Source organism: Salvia splendens, chromosome 12 (assembly GCF_004379255.2).
Source record: "Salvia splendens isolate huo1 chromosome 12, SspV2, whole genome shotgun sequence".
In the NCBI taxonomy this organism is placed as follows: Eukaryota; Viridiplantae; Streptophyta; class Magnoliopsida; order Lamiales; family Lamiaceae; genus Salvia; species Salvia splendens.
Genome location: NC_056043.1, coordinates 5,258,833 through 5,280,615, shown reverse-complemented (window position 1 = coordinate 5,280,615; position 21,783 = coordinate 5,258,833). Strand labels below are relative to the sequence as shown.

The 21,783-nt window shown below is 42.3% G+C and overlaps 3 protein-coding genes across 4 annotated transcripts; 1 reads left to right on the top strand and 2 right to left on the bottom strand.

The window, feature by feature from the left end:
- Window positions 1–11: 11 nt before the first annotated feature.
- On the bottom strand, window positions 12–3,070 carry LOC121758682. The gene is made up of 5 exons (XM_042154061.1): window positions 2,616–3,070; window positions 1,842–1,927; window positions 1,443–1,748; window positions 1,196–1,279; window positions 12–750 (listed from the first exon to the last, which is right to left on the bottom strand). Exons 1-5 carry the CDS (start codon window positions 2,997–2,999, stop codon window positions 309–311), a joined length of 1,302 nt encoding a protein of 433 aa, XP_042009995.1. The 5' UTR covers window positions 3,000–3,070; the 3' UTR covers window positions 12–308.
- Window positions 3,071–17,136: 14,066 nt separating this feature from the next.
- On the top strand, window positions 17,137–18,339 carry LOC121757198 (transcription factor SRM1-like). 2 transcript variants are annotated; one of them, XM_042152714.1, is made up of 3 exons: window positions 17,140–17,412; window positions 17,508–17,895; window positions 18,004–18,339. In XM_042152714.1, exons 2-3 carry the CDS (start codon window positions 17,558–17,560, stop codon window positions 18,206–18,208), a joined length of 543 nt encoding a protein of 180 aa, XP_042008648.1. In that variant the 5' UTR covers window positions 17,140–17,412; window positions 17,508–17,557; the 3' UTR covers window positions 18,209–18,339. The 2 variants fall into 2 exon arrangements, with proteins under 2 accessions (XP_042008649.1, XP_042008648.1); XM_042152715.1 differs by having other exon boundaries at window positions 17,137–17,895.
- A 95-nt stretch (window positions 18,340–18,434) lies between these two features.
- Window positions 18,435–21,186, bottom strand: LOC121757197 (coiled-coil domain-containing protein 22-like). Its single transcript, XM_042152713.1, has 6 exons — window positions 20,866–21,186; window positions 20,390–20,671; window positions 19,987–20,129; window positions 19,646–19,783; window positions 18,889–19,113; window positions 18,435–18,785 (listed from the first exon to the last, which is right to left on the bottom strand). Exons 1-6 carry the CDS (start codon window positions 21,133–21,135, stop codon window positions 18,542–18,544), a joined length of 1,302 nt encoding a protein of 433 aa, XP_042008647.1. The 5' UTR covers window positions 21,136–21,186; the 3' UTR covers window positions 18,435–18,541.
- Window positions 21,187–21,783: the final 597 nt, after the last annotated feature.

The following is a 21,783-nucleotide window of genomic DNA, read 5'->3' as shown; positions in this document are numbered from 1 at the left end:
ATGCTCAATGCTATACAAACACAGCACATTCAATAAATACACCAGAATCAATACATTATATATGCTTATAAAGGTGTCTGCATTGGCCATATATTCAATAGTTGGTCGTGACTCGGTCGCATGGCCATTGCACCTGTACAAACTACTCAACATGTACAAACTAAGGTAGGAAGGGACATAAAATACCGAACATCCATACTGCGTCCCGGCAACTTATGTTTTCTTTCTTGTCACTTCTTGTCGTCCATCCTCACTGAGACTCTGCAACCATCTCTGATCGTACAACATAAGCAAATGCTACCAGGAACTTAGCTTGATTGCCTGTAGCACTTGTAGGCAAATGCAACTGATGTAGCAGCCATAACAACAGCAAGAGCAGCATATGTATCTTCCCTCTCCCAGCTTTCGTACCACGTAGGCATTGAGCAGACCCTACCTGGGCCAACCCCTTTGCCACTATTTTTCCGTGAGATGGGTTTTTTGGAGCTCTTCTTAGATTCAGTGGTAAAGTTTGGTACAACTGGAGGGTCTTCTCTTTTCTCTTCTAGCATGTGGTTCTGACAGCAAGAGAAGTCTCCATTGACCTGACAACAACCCTCGCCCCGCGTTTGAGATTCACACACTCTACCACTTTCTTCATTTGTTTCTATAGAGTCCTTCAAGCTCCTATCCATACTTGACCCACCATGAACCTTGAACCTTAATTCCTGTGTTTTCTTCTGTTCTTCTCCAGATAATCCCATCTGTCCCCTGTAACAAAACAATAATGTCCAATGACTAAAAGAAGGACTAAAACAATTGAATTTGTCCAAAAAATAGATTACGACCAACTCTAGAATCAGAAGCAATGAAAACAAACCAAATAGTAGTTATCATCCATGTAAACCATTTCTGACACCAGACTTGCTCAAAAATTCAACTAAAGAAAAATCTTACGAAAGTGGAACTCTCATTCCCTTCTTTATTAACCAATGTATATTCTTCACCCTTTCCTTTATCAAGGGAAAAGGTACTGTTATGTCGCGCTTCTTCCGGTATCAATATAACATCAGGCATCTACTTTGTTGCTTAAATTTAGAGAATACCAAACATTTATGGACAAGTTTTTTTTATTGGATTTCAGGTTCCAACATTATAAGGAGCCTCTAATTTAACATGCAGCATATTTACATACATGGAAGATAAAGGAAAATACCTCCACAAAAAATCTATGATTTCTCCTTTACCAATATGCTGTTCGAGCAAAAGAGGCACATCTTCAGGCATAACGTATCCATACCTGCAGCATAGTGGTCATAAGAAAAGAGGTACTTACAGGTCAGAGCAACTCAGATATAGACACGCGTTGGCATCTTCCTCTTCATAAGGGTTCTCATAACTTCTAATAAGAAAATAATCAATAGCTGCAAAAGGCAATTCTATGACCAAACAAAATCACTAACCAATGCCCTGCGACTTCTTTCTTCATATTTGGTCCAAAAATGATCACGTTCCCTGCATACTTATGGCCTCCAATGTGTGAACAGGGGCTAACAGACACTTTTCCTTGTAGATCACGCAACTCAATCTCAGTTTTAAGTTTACTAATGATAGATGGTCCGCATACACCACATCGCCGATCCCTTGACCCATGGCAGCATACAAAGATGTACCAGCCCCTTAGATGTTCTGGACTTCCAGGCAACCATTCACCATTCTTCACAAGCACTTCCTCAACAAACGTGTCGACATCAAAATGTGTTAATCTCCTGCAATAACAGTTGATATTAGTCCAAGCGATGGGACATTAAGGACGCCAAAGGTTTACTTCAGCATTAAAAGAGGGATTTCTTTTCTTTAACCTGTATCTGATCATATCCGGAAATATTAACACATCACCATTTGATGTCTCGGTTCCATCATGTCCCTCACATATTGTCAAGCGAGTCTGAGAGGAAAGGCACATTAAAGGATAATGATCATTAACACAGCCATTTCCAAAAAATTGCCAGAAAACAGTATCAGGGAAAATATGCGCTATGATACAAATTACACGAACGATATGCTCATAAATTCATCACATAGGGCTAGTAACCATAGTGCTTCTAGCACTTCCATACAGAAACCAAAACACCGACTACGGAGGGAACTATTATTGAAAAGTATGATATTATTTCCGAATCCTCGGTAACGATGTACATTAGGTTGCAGCTTGTAGGATGTAAATCACAACTTTTCTTGTCATTTTCACTTACAAAATATTGATAGTCTTTTTACAACAGAATGCAATAATAACAAAGAATACATTAATTGGCTAAACATAAGCAAGATTCAAAAGCACACTGACTATCAAAAAATTAGGCAAAAGACACAATATAGCAAACAACAAAATGTTGAAGGCAGGCAGTTGACAACAGAAATTCAAATTTCGAAAACAGATAATTTTCACAGATCATCCAAATTCGGAGCAAACCAAAATATTATGTCAGAGTAACTGACATTATTAGAAAGGGCACCAGCCTATTTGAAATTTTCTAAACTCGTGGAACAGTGAGGCGAAACTGAACCACGATCCATCAACTGAAAAAACATAACATAAATTGGAAGAAAGGGGGGAAATCGGAAAAGAGTGATACCTGCCTCAGCATGGAAGGGTTTCTGGCAGCCAAAGCGGCGGCGAGGAGGCGAGGGAGGCGATCGAATTCGGCGGCCTCGACGCGGGGAGGCCAGACCTGAGGGTTTTTGTAGCAGAGGAAAACGTGGCGGTCGTAGAGCTCGACGGTGCCGACGAGCGGGGACTGCCTGAAATCGGGTCGGGCGAATCCGTAATCGGATTCGTTAAGAAAAGCAGAATCGTATGCGCCACCGAGTATGCTGCCGTCGTTCTGGAAGCTTCCGGAAGCGCTGCCGATTTGGGGGCCATCGAGGAGGTAGCTGTCGGCGTCGGAGACGGCGATGGGGGAAGAGGAGGGGTGGTGCCCACTCAGGAGCAAAAGCGGGTCATCGCGATTAGCAGCCATGAGTCAATTTTGGAGTCAATTTGGATTCTTCTTCAGTAAAAAACTCACACAAATGTGCCACTCACCATTTTCAAGCAGGTATGTCATTTACATCATCTCCAATGGTTCTAGACAAGCCATAGGCTAGCCACAACTCCTCATGGCATATCATCAGCCCTTAAAAACTCCTTCTGCCACATCATCAGGACATGCGACTGGACAAGCAATAGGCTAGTCACAATAAATAAAATTATAAAAAATAAATAATTATCAATCACACAAAATACAGAATTAAATTTACGACACAAATACGGGAAAATTCAATAATAACATTTAAATTAAAAAAAAGTACATTAATTAAAAAAAATACATTAATTTTAAAAAAAAACCCTCTTCCACGCACGAGCCCCCGCCTCACTCGTCGTGGCCGTCGCCGTCGCCGCCCGCGTCTGAGCCCCCCAACAGTGCCGCGGCGGCATCCAAATTGACCGGCATACTCTCGAGCATTGAGTGAAGAAATCTCTTCTCCACGGGTCAGTTGCCGCCTTTCAGTCAGCAAAGATCTTGTACATTTGAGCCCGCGTTTGTTGACGCGCGAAGAAGGCGAGCTCGACTGTCGACTTGCCAACAGGGGGAAGCCGACTAGACCTCCTGGGACCCCTGGCTAGCCCGTTGCGCCCGCCTTTGACCAACCGGGCGAGTGCGGCGAGTAAACGCGGGAGGGGACGGGAACTCCTGAACATCCTCGGGGAGGTCGTGGGAACCGCCGCTGCTGCCGCTGTAATCACCGTTATAGTTCAGTCGCTGCTTCTTCGGCCAGTCAGCATCGACACCTGTCCGAAACTTCTCGGAGTCCATCAACACCTCATAGCAGTTCCAGTAGGTGAACTCCTTATAAAGCCCGGGCACGGGGAAGGCTTTCTCCGCTATCCTCCTGCAGTCCTCGTCAGTTTGGCCACTGGTCTGCATGCTGAGGGCGTTGGTGTACAAGCCCGAAAATCGGGAGACCGCGGCCCTGATTCGGTCCCACCCCTTCCGGCACTCCTCCCCGCTGTGTGGCCTCACCTTCGGGCAAAAGGCCTTGTAGGCTGCTGATATTTTGGCCCACAAGTTGACGATCTTCTGATTGTTCGAATCGAGGGGATCATCGCAAACACTCACCCACGCCTTGGACAACGTGACGTTCTTCGCATCCGTCCACTTCCTCCGTGCCGGGCTGTCGTCATCAGCCGGCTGCGACGACTCGCCGACCACCCTCTTGCCCTTCCCCTTCCACTTGCCCTTCTTCTTCTTTGGCACGCCCCAACCCCGCCCTACTACCCCGTTTGAACGGGAGTGTCCGCATCCCCGAGATCTATCCTCAACTCCTCTAAGGAGAAAGTATCACACCTAGTGAACTGCGTCTCCGATGGGGTCGATGTGTGCGAAGAAGCAGTTAAAAAATCAAAACTGTGACGATAGACGTTGGCCTCCCCCCCGGCGTCCCCTGCATCCCCGGCTGCCACCACGGCATCATCTGCATCCCCGGCTGCCACCCCGGCATCATCTGCATCCCGGGTTGCATCCCCAGTACCCCCTGCCCGCCCTGCATCGCTGGCCCGCCCTGCATCCCCTGCCATCCCGGCATACTAGCCCCGGATGCCATCCCGTACATCATCTGCTGCCAAGGGTACATGTTGTAGTACCTGGCCATCGGACCCCATCCACTTCCCACGGGTACCGTGGGAGTTTGAGATCCGCTCGTCACTGGAGTAGACTCGTTGTTGTGCTCCATTTCGCGTTGTTGCTCTTGTACAGAAATTAAGATAGAGAGAAAACTCGTTGAAACAAGTGGTGCGAATAAAAATGACGTGCACATCGCGTATATATAGTGTTTCAAAAATTAAATAAAAAATAAAATAAAAAAATCGGCTTGTCGATCGGGAGCCGATCGGGAGCCTGCAATGGCGGCCAGCCGATCGGCAAGCGCATCGGCCAGCACCCGAAAATCGACGTGTGCTCGTCGTTTTCTCACCTATTTGCCGCTCGCCGGTTGCAATGGTTCGGCGAGCGGACCGGCCTAGCCGGTCCGCTCGCCGCCATTATGGATGCTCTTAAGGAGAAAATGGAGTAAATAAAAAATCTTTAACCTTCACGCTCTAATTTATCATTATTGGTATTTACTCTATACTACTTCAGATTGAGGTAGTCAACACAGTGTAAAAACATGTGGATTGACTTTAATAATCCGTTATATTGGTAGGATTATGGATTTATGGTTGCAAATATAAAATCTGATAAAATTTCAAATTGATTAGTTTGCACTCTATTAATGTTCGAGTTGATTGATCCAAATGAATAACTAAACAAAATAAAATAAAATAAAACCTCTAATTTTTTATTTAATAATATAGTACTCCATATTAGATTTTATTAATATACTATAATAATAATAGATAATATTTTGAATTTCCTATTATAAATATTTCAGATTCTGATACGTAGTCTAAATTTAATCGAAATATGTTTATATTCAATTTAAATTTTACAAAACCTTAAATTATATTGAAACATGTCAAGATTAATCATAATATATTCATATATGTTACTCCCTATATAATAATTCAAGATTTATCAAAGGTTATTCTAAAAAAAATATGTCATACATATTTTTTTAGTTTCTACACTAATCGTGTTTTGAATCAAAGTATACATATTGAAAATTTTCTATTTAAATATTCTACGTTTAATAAATATAAGAATTTTATAATTATGCATTTCCTTTGGATTTTTTGACATGTTTTAAAAATTTATTTTATAATGTCATTTATGTCTTTAATTTTGATACATATATTTATATAGTATTCCTACTTACTACTGGTATATTATAAGGAGTGATGCTAAATGGCCAAGTTATGACCAACAATAATATTAAAAAATTATCAAAATTCTGGGTAATTAATGCAAAATCGATGAAATTTATTCATCTAGAGAGTATCAATTTTTTAAAGACTAATATACCCTCAAATATTAAGTACTTATGCAGTAGTAGTAGTCTAGTAGAATATATTGTATTTGTATCTTCGAATCAATGGTACTCGTATATTTGTATCCAACCAATAATACTGATTAATGCATGTATACATTGTAGTATCATGTCACAGTATACTTGCTAGTCAAGAAATATATTCTACTATAAATTCAAATGTTGTTATGTTTTTTTATTCATTTTTTAGTTATAGAAAAAAATGAACAAAATGAAGTTTGATTTTTAAGCAACTTATAAAAGTAATTAGTCCTATAACTTTTACCAATTATATCTTTCTTTCACTCAATTATTTTTTTTTTGATTGTTCTCTTATTAAATCAATCGATTCTCAATTCAGTTTTCGATGTGAAGATTTAAATTGAGTTGATATTCAAATGTTGGATCCATACATAGTTAAAAATAGATGTTTCAATTAATTTTATATTGAATTGATAATTTCAGTTAACCTTAAATTTGTTTGAAAAAGAAAAAAAAATTAAGCATATTACTTACTGTAGTATTAGATAACTTCATCATATCTTTTTGATTATATATTATGGAGTATTGTAATAACTAAAATTAAAAATACTATTGTTAAGATTATATAATATAATAAAACTAATAACAAAAGTAGTAAAAAAGTTGAGTAACAAATTTAAAAAGAACGAAATAAATGAATTAAAATGAAACTACAAAGCCTAAGAGCATCCCCATCCGTGCTCTTTGGCAAGAGCACGGATATGGGCCCGGACCCACTGTTATTACTTTTTTACTCCCTGCTCTTTCCCAAGAGCACAACGCCCACATCCATGCTCTTCAGCAAGGACATGCTTAAGGGTCCCACCATTCTATTATTCAATTTACATAAAAACATTTCCATAATATTAAAATGCATTAAAATACCCCGAAATACTATTACAAATTACAAAAAAAAATTAAAAATTACATAATTAAAATCCTAAAAATTAAAAATTACAAATCTTGGTCGTCCACCAGGTAAGGTCGGTAGCCACCAGGAACTTGAGAACCTTGGGTTTGAGGAGGGGCCGAAAATTGCGTTTCTGGACTAGGGAATGGTTGTGAGCCGAACCATTCGTGGTTCCAACCACGGGAGTCGGAGGGGTGATCACCGGAGCCGGACATTTTTTTTGTAAGAGTGAAAGATTGAGAATTGATAAGAGAAGATGAGAGAATTTAGATATGAATTGTGTAGTGTGGTGTGAAATTTTTGGTGTGGAAGTGGATGTATTTATAGATGAAAATGTGAATTTTGGGGAAAAAATTAAAAAATAAATTAAAAGTGGGGAGAAACGGATATAATTTATTGGGAAGTGGGAAAATATTTTTTTATTTAAAATTGATTTTTTAAATTAAATTCATTTTTTTAAAAAAAAGAAAAATTGAAAATGCCAAAGGCTTTGCCGTTGGCCAATCAGAACACGCCACGTCAGCCTGCTCAGCGGCACGGACGTGCTCGATGCATCGAGCAGCGTTGTACCAGCGGTGGGAGTGCAGCAGCGGCGACAGCGGTGCCGCGTAAGCGGCACGGACGCCGTCCGTCCCAGCGAGCATCGCTGCGGATGCTCTAAGGGTAATATTGTCAACTGAATTAAACATTAAATGAGACGATTAAATTATTAATATCCAAAAATACCTATATTTACTAAAATGATTTATGGCAAGCCACGTTATTGCCACATAGCTTTACCCTATCCTAAGTATAGGAGATTATAAAATAAAAAATAATTTTTTGTCGTTAGTTTTTATGGCAATCAATTTGAAACACATGTATTTATAATTAAGATTGAAGATTTATAACTTGGTCAACCCACAGTCCGAATTTGATTAGTCCAAATTTCAATAGATTATTTTGGATTGTGTTTTAAAAATGATTTTTAAAAATGATTATTTTGGATTGTGTTTTATGGAGTACTAGTAATTATTTTTCAGTCGATGTTAATGAATTCAATTTTGACCGTGTAAGGTAATGAATGCGTGGTATGAATCCTAAATTACTCTAAATGGGAGGTGTCAGCGCTTAATTAATACTCTTTCTGTCCCATTAGAAATGAAACGTTTTCCTTTTTTGTCTGTCCCATTAAAAATGAAACGTTTCTAAAAGTAGAAACAATACTCTCTCTACTTTTTCTTCTCTCTTACTTTACTCTCTCTTCATTAACTCACAAAACAACACTACATAAAATCTCGTGCCAAAAAGCAAATGTTGCATATTTAATGGGACGGAGGGAGTATCTCGGAAAACACTACATAATTATGATTATTAAATTTTTACCCTCTTTTTATACATGGGGATATGGAGTAACGACTGTCAATTTATTTTTCCCTTGGGCATCCACAGTGGTGCGGATGTCCCGGATGACATCCTCGCGAACATCCCAAAAACACATTCTGTCACGTCATAAGGACTTCTCACTGCACTATCACGTCATAAGGACTTCCCACTGCACAGTGACGGACATCCCCAAGGACATCCCGATGGACTTCCCACATTAATAAAAATTCACAAATTCACCAAATTAAATAATTTACGGAATTAAACAATTTACGGAATTAAAATTTATGGAACGATTACAGAATAAAATTTTCATTAAATAAAAAAAGAACGGTACATTAAAAAAACTAAAAAAGTACATTTCAACTAATAAAAATTTCATCCACGACGACCCCTTCGCTGCCAAACTTCTTCAATTATATCGTTCTAGAGTCGAATATGAGCTTGTTTTTTGCTCATGTCGGCAAATGCACGGACTCGCTCGACCTCGACATGGGGTATACCCATACGTACATTGCCGGTGGTAACGTCATGACTTGGACCCGCAGCATCAACATCATCATTGGCCCAATCCGTCAGTACTGGACCTTCATCTTCGACAATCATGTTATGCATGATAATACATGCGTACATGATATCGGCGATGCTCTCAGCATACCACAGCCGTGATGGACTCTTCACTGCCGCCCATCGACTCTGGAGCACATCAAATGCCCGCTCCACATACTTGCGCGCTGCCTCCCGACGACCCGCAAAATATACCTTCTTTTCTTCTGTCGGGCATCTGATTGTCTTCACAAAGACGGGCCACATAGGGTATATCCCATCAGCCAAATAATAGCCCATGTTGTGCCGGTTGCCGTTGGCGACGAAATTGAAGGCCGGACCGACGCCCATGCACTGGTCGTTGAAAAAAGGCGACGATTGGAGGACGTTGATGTCATTGTTCAACCCGGCTACTCCAAAATAGGCATGCCAAATCCATAGCCGGTAGTTAGCTACCACTTCAAGGATCATCGTAGGATTCTTGCCCTTGAAACACGTAGTGTACACCCTCTTTCAGGTAGCGAGGCAGTTCTTCTACTCCCAAGGCATACAATCTATGCTGCCTAGCATCCCCGGAAACCCGTGCTGAGTCTCGTGCATATCCAGCAGGGCCTGACAATCTTCGAGGGTAGGCTTCCGAAGATACCTATCCCCGAATATCTCCCTAACGCACTGACAAAAATACTTAAGGCAATCGCGGGCAGTCGTCTCGACGATGTGGAGGTACTCATCGAACATGTCGACCGTGCCTCCATATGCCAGCTGCCTTATTGCGGCAGTGCACTTCTGAATCGGCGTGTGGCCGGGTTTACAAGCCGCATCCCCCGCACCCTTAAATACCCGTATCAACGCTCTAAAGCGCCAACGATAAGCAGAAAGAGCGGACGATGCATCCTAAAACGTCTCCGGAACACGTTATCCCCAAATCGTGGCTCCGGCGCGAAGTAATCCTCGTACAACTGACGGTGTGCAGCGAGGTGGTCCCGGGGTACTATAGATCGACGATGGATGGGTCGAGGTACCGCCGGCACCAAGGCCACCAGTATCTCCCTCTCTGCTACCTCCCGCACACGTGCATGAATTCGCCTTATAATGTCATCATACCCCCCACCACTATCACCCGCACCGCTACCACCCGCACCAAAACCACTACCACTACCACTACCAGTCATTCTGGATATATAAAAGAAACTAGAGAGAGATACTCGTTAATACAAGTGGTGCGAATGAAATGAAATTCAACGAGCCGTATTTATAGAATTTTTTAAAAATAATATAAAATAACCGGGACGTCCGCACGGACGTCCGTGGGGTCAACGCAATGACGGACGTCTGCAAGGACGTCGCGGCGGACGTCCTGGGAACACCGCGGAACTCCGGTGTCCGAAGCAGACGTCCGTATCCGCGTCCCTTTTGCACAATGGCGAACGTCCTGTTGGTTTCTGCGGATTACAAGAGATACAACCGGGCGTAATACAACCCAAAAGGAAGAATAAGAGAAACTGAACTGAATGAAATTACAATTGGAAATCGAAACAAATGAACCAGTATGATAGCCGAGTCGAGGAGGCCTCTTCCCGCAAGATGAGATGCGCCCCGGTAGTGCTCTCGGTTTGGCGTGTCGTCCCCAAATGTAAAACGGCTACGTCTCTTTTGATGCAGCACCGCAATCAGCAGAGCTCCGGCGAACTGGATGAAGAAGAGGGCAGAGCTTCGACAGAAAGACAATGCAGAGAGAGGGAGAGTGCTTATGCTGTTATGCTTGTGAATTAGTGTAGTGTAGATGCATGGAGTGGCTAGCCTATTTATAGGCTCAGTCCACTGCTATGGGTCAAAAGCCATGAAGGCTCATCATGGCAGATTCGTAACCGCCGACGGTTACGAGCGTGTGGCAGGAGTATGCCTTTCGCGTGCGGAGCGTATGCTTTTCTCACGTGGCAGCTCTGACTGTGCCACGCTTGACGACGTGTCAATCCACTTGGATTGCTGACTCTGTGGTGGTATAAAAAGATTAAGTTTGGGCTAGGGACAAGCCCAAGCACCAAGCCCAAAGACCAACCAAAGACCAATTGCCAAGATCAAGATCGAGATCGAGATCGGGATCGGGATCGGGATCAGGACCGGGCCCGGGCCCGCGACCGCGAGCACGTGCACGTGCTCGGGCTCGGGCGGACGGCGGCGGCGGCGGTGCGCGCGTGCGCGCGCGTGTGGGCTCTTTCACCCATCTTGGTCCACTATAATTATTAAGTAACATAAAGTCACTTAATTTAAACACATTAAAAGATGTGTTAATCCTCCAATGTGAGATAATTAACACTAGTTAATTATTCCCTAAGCTCCAACTCCAAGCTTTAATTAAAAGCTAATTATGCCCAACTTTAATCCACTATTTCTCACTCACCGGAAATCGGATTTGAGAAAGTGAATATACTACATTTATCTACGTAGAATGTAGATCGACGCTATGTCATTTAATTTCACAAAATTACATGTCTCGTCACATTTATTATTTGGTCAAAATCCATTGACCGGGCATATTTAATCCATGATTTTTACAATCCCCCACATGAGTGGAAATAGCCGAATGCATATGCATGCAGACACAAGCTCAAACCTCGAGAGGTATATAAGCATAAGGATAGGTAGTTTTTGGCTTTGAACCTTCCATAGTCGACACCATCGGATACACATGCGGCTTAGTAGCGCGATGCTTTGAACTAATCCCCCACGGCGTGCACCGAGACAATGGTGTTAACGCTTAAACACCTCAACCTCATCCGTTCTCACGTTTTGTGTCCATTGCGGTCTTGGACACCACTTTGGAATCATAAGTGTGTTTTATGAAGCGACCACACTTCGCAATTACATAGGTGATTCTTAGTCAAGTACCTTGCCATACTTGGTCTCTTTGAGAACTCCATCTCTTTGAGATCCTTAAGAACCATTAAAAGTCATAGACTTAGCCTTTACCACTAGGCAAGTTCTCTAACACTCTATTGCTCTCTAGGGAATAAATATAGTTGAGTGTTTCTCATGAACTCTCATAACTTAGTTGTCCCTTTGAACCAAGTTCTTGGGATCTCCAGTCATCATGGTTGGGTTACCACTATGATAATTCTTTAGTTTGTGGATTTCAAACCCATTCCATCTAGCAACTTGTTCATTTGATCACGGTTTAACCCTTTGGTTAGCGGATCCGCTAGATTATCTATTGACTTCACATAGTCAATTGTAATCACCCCTGTTGTGATCAAATGTCTCACGGTGTTATGTCGTCGACGTATATGTCGAGACTTACCATTATAGAAGCCATTGTTTGCCCTTCCAATAGCTGCTTGGCTATCGCAGTGGATTAGCACTGGTGGCACTGGCTTAGACCAACATAGAATATCTTCAAGGAAGTTCTTAAGCCACTCGGCTTCCTCACCCGCCTTATCTAAGGCAATGAACTCCGATTCCATTGTTGATCAGGCTATACATGTCTGTTTTGTGGATTTCCACCATACATCACCACCCCCAATAGTGAAGACGTATCCACTTGTTGAAAGTGAGTCTCTATTATCGGATATCCAGTTCGCATCACAGTACCCTTCAAGTGAGCCCAAGATTTGAGTATGTTTTAAATATCTCAAAACTCTCACAAGAGCTCTCCAATGCTCTTTGCTTGGATTGCTCGTGTAACGACTCAACTTGTTCACGGCACAAGCAATGTCAGGTCGAGTGCAATTAGTCAAGTACATAATGCACCCGATGACCCGTGCATACTCTTCTTGTGCAACGGGCTCGCCTTTGTTTTTGCTCAAGTGAACGTCGAGTTCAATTGGAGTCTTAACCGGCGCGCCATCATAGGCTTTGAATTTATTCAATATCTTCTCAACATAATGTGATTGTGTTAAGATGATTCCATCAGACGTTCTTAGAATCTTCATTCCAAGAATTACATCGGCTAGACACATGTCTTTCATGTCAAAGTTTCTCTTTAATATGGTCTTTGTATCGTTAATTACTTGAGTGTTACTACCCAAGATTAACATATCATCAACGTATAGACATACTATAACATGGCCGTTATTAGTGCTCTTGATGTAGACACATTTGTCACACTCGTTGATTTTAAACCCATTTGATAACATCACATTATCAAACTTCAAGTGCCACTGCAATGGCGCTTGTTTCAATCCATATAGAGACCTTACGAGCTTGCATACCTTTTTCTCTTGTCCAGGTACTACAAACCCTTCGGGTTGCTCCATATATATTTCATCTTCTAATTCACCATTTAGAAACGCGGTGTTTACATCCATTTGATGAATCTCAAGATTGTGCAATGCAGCAATAGCGAGAAGCACTCAGATAGATGTAATCCTTGTTACAGGTGAATATGTATCGAAGAAGTCATGTCCTTCCTTTTGTTTAAAACCCTTTACTACTAATCGGGCTTTATACTTATCAACTGTTCCATCGGCCTTAAATTTCCTTTTAAGTACCCATTTGCAACCTAGAGGTTTCGCACCTTCAGGTAGATCTACCAACACCCAAGTGTGGTTTAACAAAATTGAATCAATTTCGCTTTGAACAGCTTCTCTCAAATGCAGCCCGTCTGGGCCAGCAAAGGCTACTTTTATCGATGTTGGTTCTTCATCCAACATGAAAGCAGTGTAGTCAGGACCAAATGTTTTTGGTGTTGCATAATTCCTCAAACGGGGCTACATATTCGTCTCCTCTATCGCTTCGAATCGATTTGATTTTACAACCAAGTTGATTCTCAACTTCGTTCTTATAATTTTTGAACGCTTCTATTGCTTCATCTTTACTTCTTAAAAGATAAATGTAGCAATACCTTGTGCAATCATCTATGAAAGTGATAAAGTACTTTTTACCACCTCTAGTTTGCACCATCTTTAAATCACATATGTCCGTGTGAATTAATTCAAGGGGTTTTGTGCTTCGTTCAACCGAGTGAAACGACAACTTAGTCATTTTTGCTTCAAGACAAATTTCACATTTATCTTGGATATCCAATTCATTAGCTTTTAGTAAATCTAAATTTACTAATCTTTTAATGGCTTTTGAATTTACATGTCCCAATCTACAATGCCACAAATTTGAACACTCAGCCAAGTAAGAGGAAGTAGATGCTTTATTCTTATTAGCCAAAGGCTTAGCAACACTGCGAGTCGTCACACTAAGTTTGAAAAGCCCATCGGTTACATAACCTTTTCCGAGGGATTTTTCAAACTTATACAAAGCAAACCTATCAGACTCAAATACAAGTTTAAACCCCTTATTAACTAGTATTGATCCTGACACTAGGTTCTTGCGGATGTCCGGGACATGCAGCACATCCTTCAACGTTATTGTGACGCCAGACGTCATCATGAGGATCACATTTCCGATGCCAAGGACTTCGGAGGATGCTTGATTCCCCATGTTGATCTTCCTTCCTTCAACAGCAGTGTAGGAGGCAAACTTGTTCCTATCTGAGCAGACATGAGCAGTAGCGCCGGTGTCGATGTACCAGCCACCCTTGTTATCAACAAGGTTAACCTCTTCAGTGACCACAGCAATGAGGTCGTTCTCGTCCCAGTCCTTGAACTCCTTCTCAACGACGTGGGCAGCCGGCTTATTCTTCTTGTTGCGGCAGTCTTTAGCAAAGTGGCCTTGTTTGCCACATTTGTAGCAGTCGCCTTCGAACTTCTTTGAAGACTGTTTTCCCTTCCCTTTGTCATTTAGACGGTTTGGGCGAGGGCGTTTGTTGGAGGGACCGCCCCGCTCCAACAGATTGGCTTTGGCTTCAAGTGGGGTGAACCCCTGAGCCTTTTGGTCGCTTTTGCGCACATCAGCCTCAATGCGCAACTTCACGATCAAGTCTTCAAGGGTCATCTGCTTTCGCTTGTGCTTGAGATAGCTCTTGAAGTCCTTCCAACGGGGAGGAAGTTTGTGAATGATCGTGCACCTTAGGAATTTGTCGGGCAAGGTCATCCCTTCAGCCACTAATGCGTGGATGATCATTTGGAGCTCTTGGACTTGCTCCATGATGGGTCGAGAGTCGACCATCTTGTAGTCCATAAATTTGGATGCTACAACTTGTTCAGTCCCTGCAGCATTATCTATGCTATATTTCTTTTCTAGGCTTTCCCACATTTGTTTAGATGTGGTTACATTGGAGTATACATTGTACAAACTATCATCTAAAGCACTTAGAATGAAATTTTTACAAAGGTAATCTCATTTCCTCCAAGCCTCATAGTCCGCCATGACTTCGAGCCTAGTCTCTTGGTCGCTTGGCACGGGCGGCTCGTTCTCCGTGAGGAAGTTGGCGACGCCCAATGTTGTCAAGTAGAACAACATCTTTTGGTACCACCTCTTGAAGTCAGATCCTCCAAACTTGGGTGGTTTCTCGGCAGGTGGCATCATTCTTGGTGCCAAAGGTGCCGAACTTGGTCCATAGAAGGAACCAATTCCGTTGCCCCCGAAGGAGCCAACAACGTGGTTGGGCATAGAGCCCCCACCATTCATGTTGGGCATAGAGCCCGCCATGGTCATGTTGGGCATAGAGTCTGCCATGGTCGTACCAGCCCCGAAGGGACTAGCACCCGCATGAGACCCGAAGGCCCCAGCATTCGTGTGAGACCCGAAGGCCTCAACACTCGATCCATTAAAGGATCCGAAGGAACCACTAAAAGTGGAACCAACCGAACCACCAAAGGTGGAACCAGTGGACGCCCCGAAAGGGTTGTCCCAAACCCATGGGACAGTTGAAGAAGCGGCTGGGAAGCCGGGGGTTGGCATCATCGAGGGGATCGATGAAGTGTTGACGGGTCCAGTGGTCGCCATGGTAGAGGGAATGGCAGCGGCGGAGGTGGCGGCAGCGGTGTTCGATTCAGTCGACATCTCCAGCAAAGGTGTTAAATGTTTTGAAAGTTTTTAGTTCAGTTTAAAGGTCCAAATTCCTTCAAAGGCAAGTTATATCTCGTCTTGTTGGTTTCTGCGGATTACAAGAGATACAACCGGGCGTAATACAACCCAAAAGGAAGAAAAAGAGAAACTGAACTGAATGAAATTACAATTGAAAATCGAAACAACTGAACCAGTATGATAGCCGAGTCAAGGAGGCCTCTTCCCGCAAGACGAGATACGCCCCGGTAGTGCTCTCGGTTTGGCGTGTCATCCCTAAAGGTAAAACGGCTACGTCTCTTTTGATGCAGCACCGCAATCAGCAGAGCTCCGGCGAACTGGATGAAGAAGAGGGCAGAGCTTCGTCAGAAAGACAATGCAGAGAGAGGGAGAGTGCTTATGTTGTTATGCTTGTGAATTAGTGTGGTGTAGATGCATGGAGTGGCTAGCCTATTTATAGGCTCAGTCCACTGCTGTGGGTCAACAGCCATGAAGGCTCATCATGGCAGATTCGTAACCGCCGACGGTTACGAGCGTGTGGCAGGAGTATGCCTTTCGCGTGCGGAGCGTTTACTTTTCTCCCGTGGCAGCTCTGCCTGTGCCACCCTTGACGACGTGTCAAGCCACTTGGATTGCTGACTCTGCGGTGGTATAAAAAGATTAAGTTTGGGCTAGGGACAAGCCCAAGCACCAAGCCCAAAGACCACTTGCCAAGATCCAAGTCCAAGATCGGGATCGGGACCGGACCCACGTCCCGCGACCACGACCACGTGCACGGGCTCGGGCGAGCGGTGGCGGCGGCGCGCGCGTGTGGGCTCTTTCACCCATCTTGGTCCACTATAATTATTAAGTAACATAAATTCACTTAATTTAAACACATTAAAAGATGTGTTAATCCTCCAATGTGGGATAATTAACACTAGTTAATTATTCCCTAAGCTCCAACTCCAAGCTTTAATTAAAAGCTAATTATGCCCAACTTTAATCCACTATTTCTCACTCACCGGAAATCGGATTTGAGAAAGTGAATATACTACATTTATCTACGTAGAATGTAGATCGAAGCTATGTCATTTAATTTCACAAAATTAAATGTCTCGTCACATTTATTATTTGGTCAAAATCCATTGACCGGGCATATTTAATCCATGATTTTTACACGTCCCACGTGGACGTCCGCCGAGACGAATGCCAATGCGGATGCTCTTAACCGATATACTTACCTACTATTTTAAAACAATCATATGGAATATACACCCATTGCATAGTTGTAGATTCTGACTATATATATAACACTCTCGTCATATCCAAACAATAATCTTTGTTTTTTATCATTGTCGTTCGTTTTACTGAATTAATCTATTTTAATTTTAATGGAGTAAATTTTATTTTTTAGACTTCATAATCTAGAATTAATGCTCTAAGTATTTTTTTAAAATTCATATATATATTATTTTATATTAAAACTGCCCCTATTTTCGTGGAGAAATACTCCTTGGTATTTCATTAGAATCAAAACAAACGAAATCAAATACGTATAGGGCAGAGGGAAAAAAAGAGGAAAAAAACAATAGTTGGTTGCGGAAGTGTTAGAAAATTTTGAATCAGTTTCAGAAATTTCACTCTCATATGCTCGGCGTGAATTCGGAAGCCGAATCATCCGCGCTGGGCAGATGAGGAAACTGATCCAGGTTTTATGAGTGCAATTATGAAACCCCCCAAATAATCTGCCCACTCACTATATATATTTATATTTTTATTTATTCATTTTTTGCACAAATTCCAGATTCAAATTATACCTGAGTGAAGAATAGGAGTGAGAATCTCTCTATCGTGATGGCGAATACCAGCGGGAGTGAGAGTGATTCTGCGGCGGCGGACTTGCCGAGGTGGACGTGGGAGGAGGACAAGCAATTCGAGGACTGCCTCGTGGATTTCCCCGACGATTGCGCCGATCGATGGGAGAAAATCGCCGCTCGCCTCGGGACCAAATCGGCGGCGGAGGTCGAGCGGCACTACGCCATGCTGCTGGAGGACGTGGCGGCGATCGAAGCCGGGGAGATCGAGCCGCCGGCGTACGTGGACCAATCGTCGGAGCCCCAACCGTGCCCTAAATCTGAGAAAAAGCAAATGGGGAGGAAAGCCGGCAGACCTTGGACCGAAGACGAGCACAGGTAAACTGAATTGCATAGTAACATTTTTGTTTATTATAGTTTTATCGAATTGCAGTTTTGTTGAATTGTAGTTTTGTCAATTGTGACATTTTTGTATTTATGGAAAAGGCTGTTTCTGCTTGGACTGGAGAATTATGGGAAAGGGGACTGGAAGAGCATATCGCGATATGTCGTTCTCACGAGAAATCCGACGCAAGTGGCCAGTCATGCTCAGAAGCACTTCGAGCGTCAGGAGAGGGAGGATCAAAGCAAGAAGAGACGAAGCATTTTCGATTCTTCCATTTCTCAGGCGAAAACCAAGACCAAGACCTGAGTTTTAGGACATGAATATTTGTAGATAACATACTCTCAGTATCCATTCCATCTCTTCATTTTGTTCACAGATCAAGTTATTCACATCTGTTTATTCTCTTCTCCCCTAATGGAAGTTCAAACTTTGTGTCATTTGACATTACCAAACTCTCATTTTATGCCAGAAAGCAAAACCTGCATATTTTTTGCAGTTTCAACACTACTATTGATTTACAAATTGCACAATATAAACTGCAAATGCTATCTTGAATTCATGGCTGGTTTGAAAAAATTATGCATCAGTACAATGTACACAGGGAAAGTTGTAAATAAAGACAAAAGAAATGCCACAAAATCATTGTTGATGCAAGCGTTGCTCAAGGAGCTCGTTTTCTTTTCTAATGGCATCAAGATCTTCTTGTAACTTGCTCATGTTCGTGCTCCTACCATGGAGGGTTGCAAGTTTGGCCTCATAATCAGCAGCTTCTCTACAAGTTCTGTCAGTGGCTAGGACTTTTTCAGCTATCTGTTCGAAGCTTCCATGGATATCCGTGAGAAGCCTATGAGCTTGTCGAGCAACACGATCCTTTTTGGCTTCCCTATAGAACCACATATCAAATGATAATATGAACTTAATTTACACAATTGATGTGCCATAATAGACTTCAGATGAAAAGCCATGGGTGCATTTCAAAACTATACCTGAAAACTGTTTCATTAACTACTGCATAAGTTCGATTAAGGCGTTCCTGGATAGTATTACTCTCCAACTGGAGCTCCCTGGTATCTTTCAGGATACGTTGTATGTCGTTATCCTGTTTCCTGCTGTTTCTAGTAATTTCAGTGACACGCTCAATGTAGGGCCTCCTTGGTGGCAGCTTGGGCTGTTTCTTGAGATCTTGTGATAGCTTAGAGAGTTCCTCCTCCCTTATTTTGAGAAACAACACAGACATGTTAGTTGATATTTTAACATACATCAACTAACTCTAGCTCTAGCAATACCTGGAATCTATGAGATAAAGTAAAACTTGAACTGTGTTGCACTAGAGACAGTAAGCATAAGAAATAATCTTAGGGGTGGAGATTGAAAACAACTGTTCCAAGAGTTTAACATGGGAAATAAGCCTAAGCAAACCAGCCGGTATCTGTGAAGATCATATAAGTACAACACCATTTACAACACTTTCCAGTCATAAGCAGACCAGTGTATGCCAATAAAGGAATTGAGAATATACTACCCAATGTGGTCACATAGGTGCTTAAGAACAATATTTGTCTCAAATGACATGCAATAGTCATGTGGCATCAAGACATTATTGTACGAAATTAAATCATGTCTTCAACACTCAGTAATACTATCTTGGAACAAGTGATCATGGTGGACAAGGAATAACTGTATCTGTTTGCTATCTTGTTACATCTAGTTTCAGAAAGAGATGCAAAATAGCAACCGAAGTACCTTGTTTTGATCTCCGCTAAAACAGATTCTGTTTCCATTTTCATCTTCACAAGCTTTCCACTTGCCTCAGGATATAATGAGAATAGAGATTGTTCAAGATTTCTCTTCTTCTCCAGCAGAGGTCCTTCAGTAGCTTTCCTGCACTGAAAATTCGTGACAATCCTTTTGTGGAAAATATTCATTACACTTCTCACTCAGGTTGAATGGTATACTCCTCAAAATTCAAAGATATAAATATATAAAACGACATAAAATGAAATAATTATCCAGTAAAGCCTGTCCGTTTCAGGTGTTAGTTCAAGTAAAATTAAAACTCCAAGCAAACCATCAACAAATCCTACCATTCTGATTCTAGCTCCTTTAGCTTATGTCTTTTGGTTTCCACTTGTTCATTGAGTTGATCAATGTAAAATTCAACAGGATGCTGGCCATCACACACCATTTCTGCAGCTGCTTTTAACAGCTGCAACTCTTCATCAAGATGCTGCAAGTAGAATAACTTGCTACTCTCAGCACTGAGTAAGTATACGATACATAAAACATCAATGGAAACAAGAATCACCAATTTCAATATTACAAAATTCAACAGAGGCATAATATACTTCTCTCCCGGCTGCATTTTCAGTATCAGTTTGATGTCGAACTGTAAAATGATTTTTTCTAAGAGAATATTACTTCTAAGCTTTCAAGCTAATCACAAATAAATTCAACTGGTGAAACTTGAATGAAGGAACACAAATTTACCTGAGAATTTTTTTGGCCATTGCTTCTGGAGCTCTCAACCCCTTCTGAAATACACGGATACCAATCTCCCTTCGCATTAGTTTCTTTATCCTCTAGCTTCACATTGTGTAAAGCTGAATTAAATCCATCCAAAATCTCTTCAATTTGCACAGTATCTCCCTCATCACCGAGCTCGTTACCTCCATCTCTTAAAGGCGCTGTGCGAGCTCCAGAAGATTCAGAGATTTTTGCAACCAAAAATCTCACTAGGTTATACGAGTCCTCCTCGGATGGGTACAGAAACTGCCTAATGAAAATCCATATCACTTCATCAGAGATAACAACTCCATATGATGAAGAAACAGGAAAGTTGTGAATTGAAATGCACAATTGAGATCCTAACCCTTTGAGAATTGAATTATAGTACTACGAAACAAACTTCCCTAATTAAATCATACAGTGAAAACAAGTAAGGATGGAAGAGAAGCAGTGGAAACCTTGTGGAAACTGAGGTCGGGGCTGTAGCCTAACTCATTAAAGGCGTGAGCGAGTTCCGAGCAGATTTTGAGCCTATCAAGGATTGAATCCTCCGGCAAGCATGGAGGAAACGCCGACACATAACGCTGGCCATCGATCAAGCGGAGAGCGGCGGAGCAGAGGGAGAAGAGAGAGGGCGGTGTGAGGTCTCCGACAGAAGAGCAGCCGAGTGGAATCGGTACGCCCGAGTTCGCTAGCGAGTTGAGTAAGATCTCCTCCGAAGCTTCCATAGCTACAGTAGAGGTCTAAGCTCTGGTTCTGGCGATTTTTCCAACCCCACGACGTCGTTTGGCTTTCTCAATGACTCGATATTTTCATTTCTTATTTATTTTGTTAGTAGTTTCGTATACACGTGGACACTGATTAATTAAACTGCTAGTACTTTGCTATTGCCAAAAATAATTTTACCAATATTCCTTTGAAAGCATCCACAATGGCGGCGAGCGGACCCGCTAGCCGATCCCCGGCGCTAGCCAGTCCGCTCGCTGAATCATTGTAACCGGCTAGCTGAATTTTGGCGAAAAAATCGGCGAGCGCACGCCGATTTCCGAGCGCTGGCCGATGCGCTCGCCGATCTGCTGGCCGCCATTGCAGGCTCCGGATCGGCGAGCGGATTTTTTTTAATTTAATTTTCGAAACACTATATATACGCAATTTGCACGTCATTTTCATTTGCACCGCTTATTTTAACGAGTATTCTCTCTATCTTAATTTCTGTACAAGAGCAACAACGCGAAATAGATAACAACAACGAATGTACTCCAGTGACGAGCGAGTCTTAAACTCCCTCGGTACCCGTGAGAGGTGGATGGGGTCCGATGCCCGGGTACTACAACATGTACCCGTGGCAGCAGATGATGCCCGGGATGGCAGGCGGG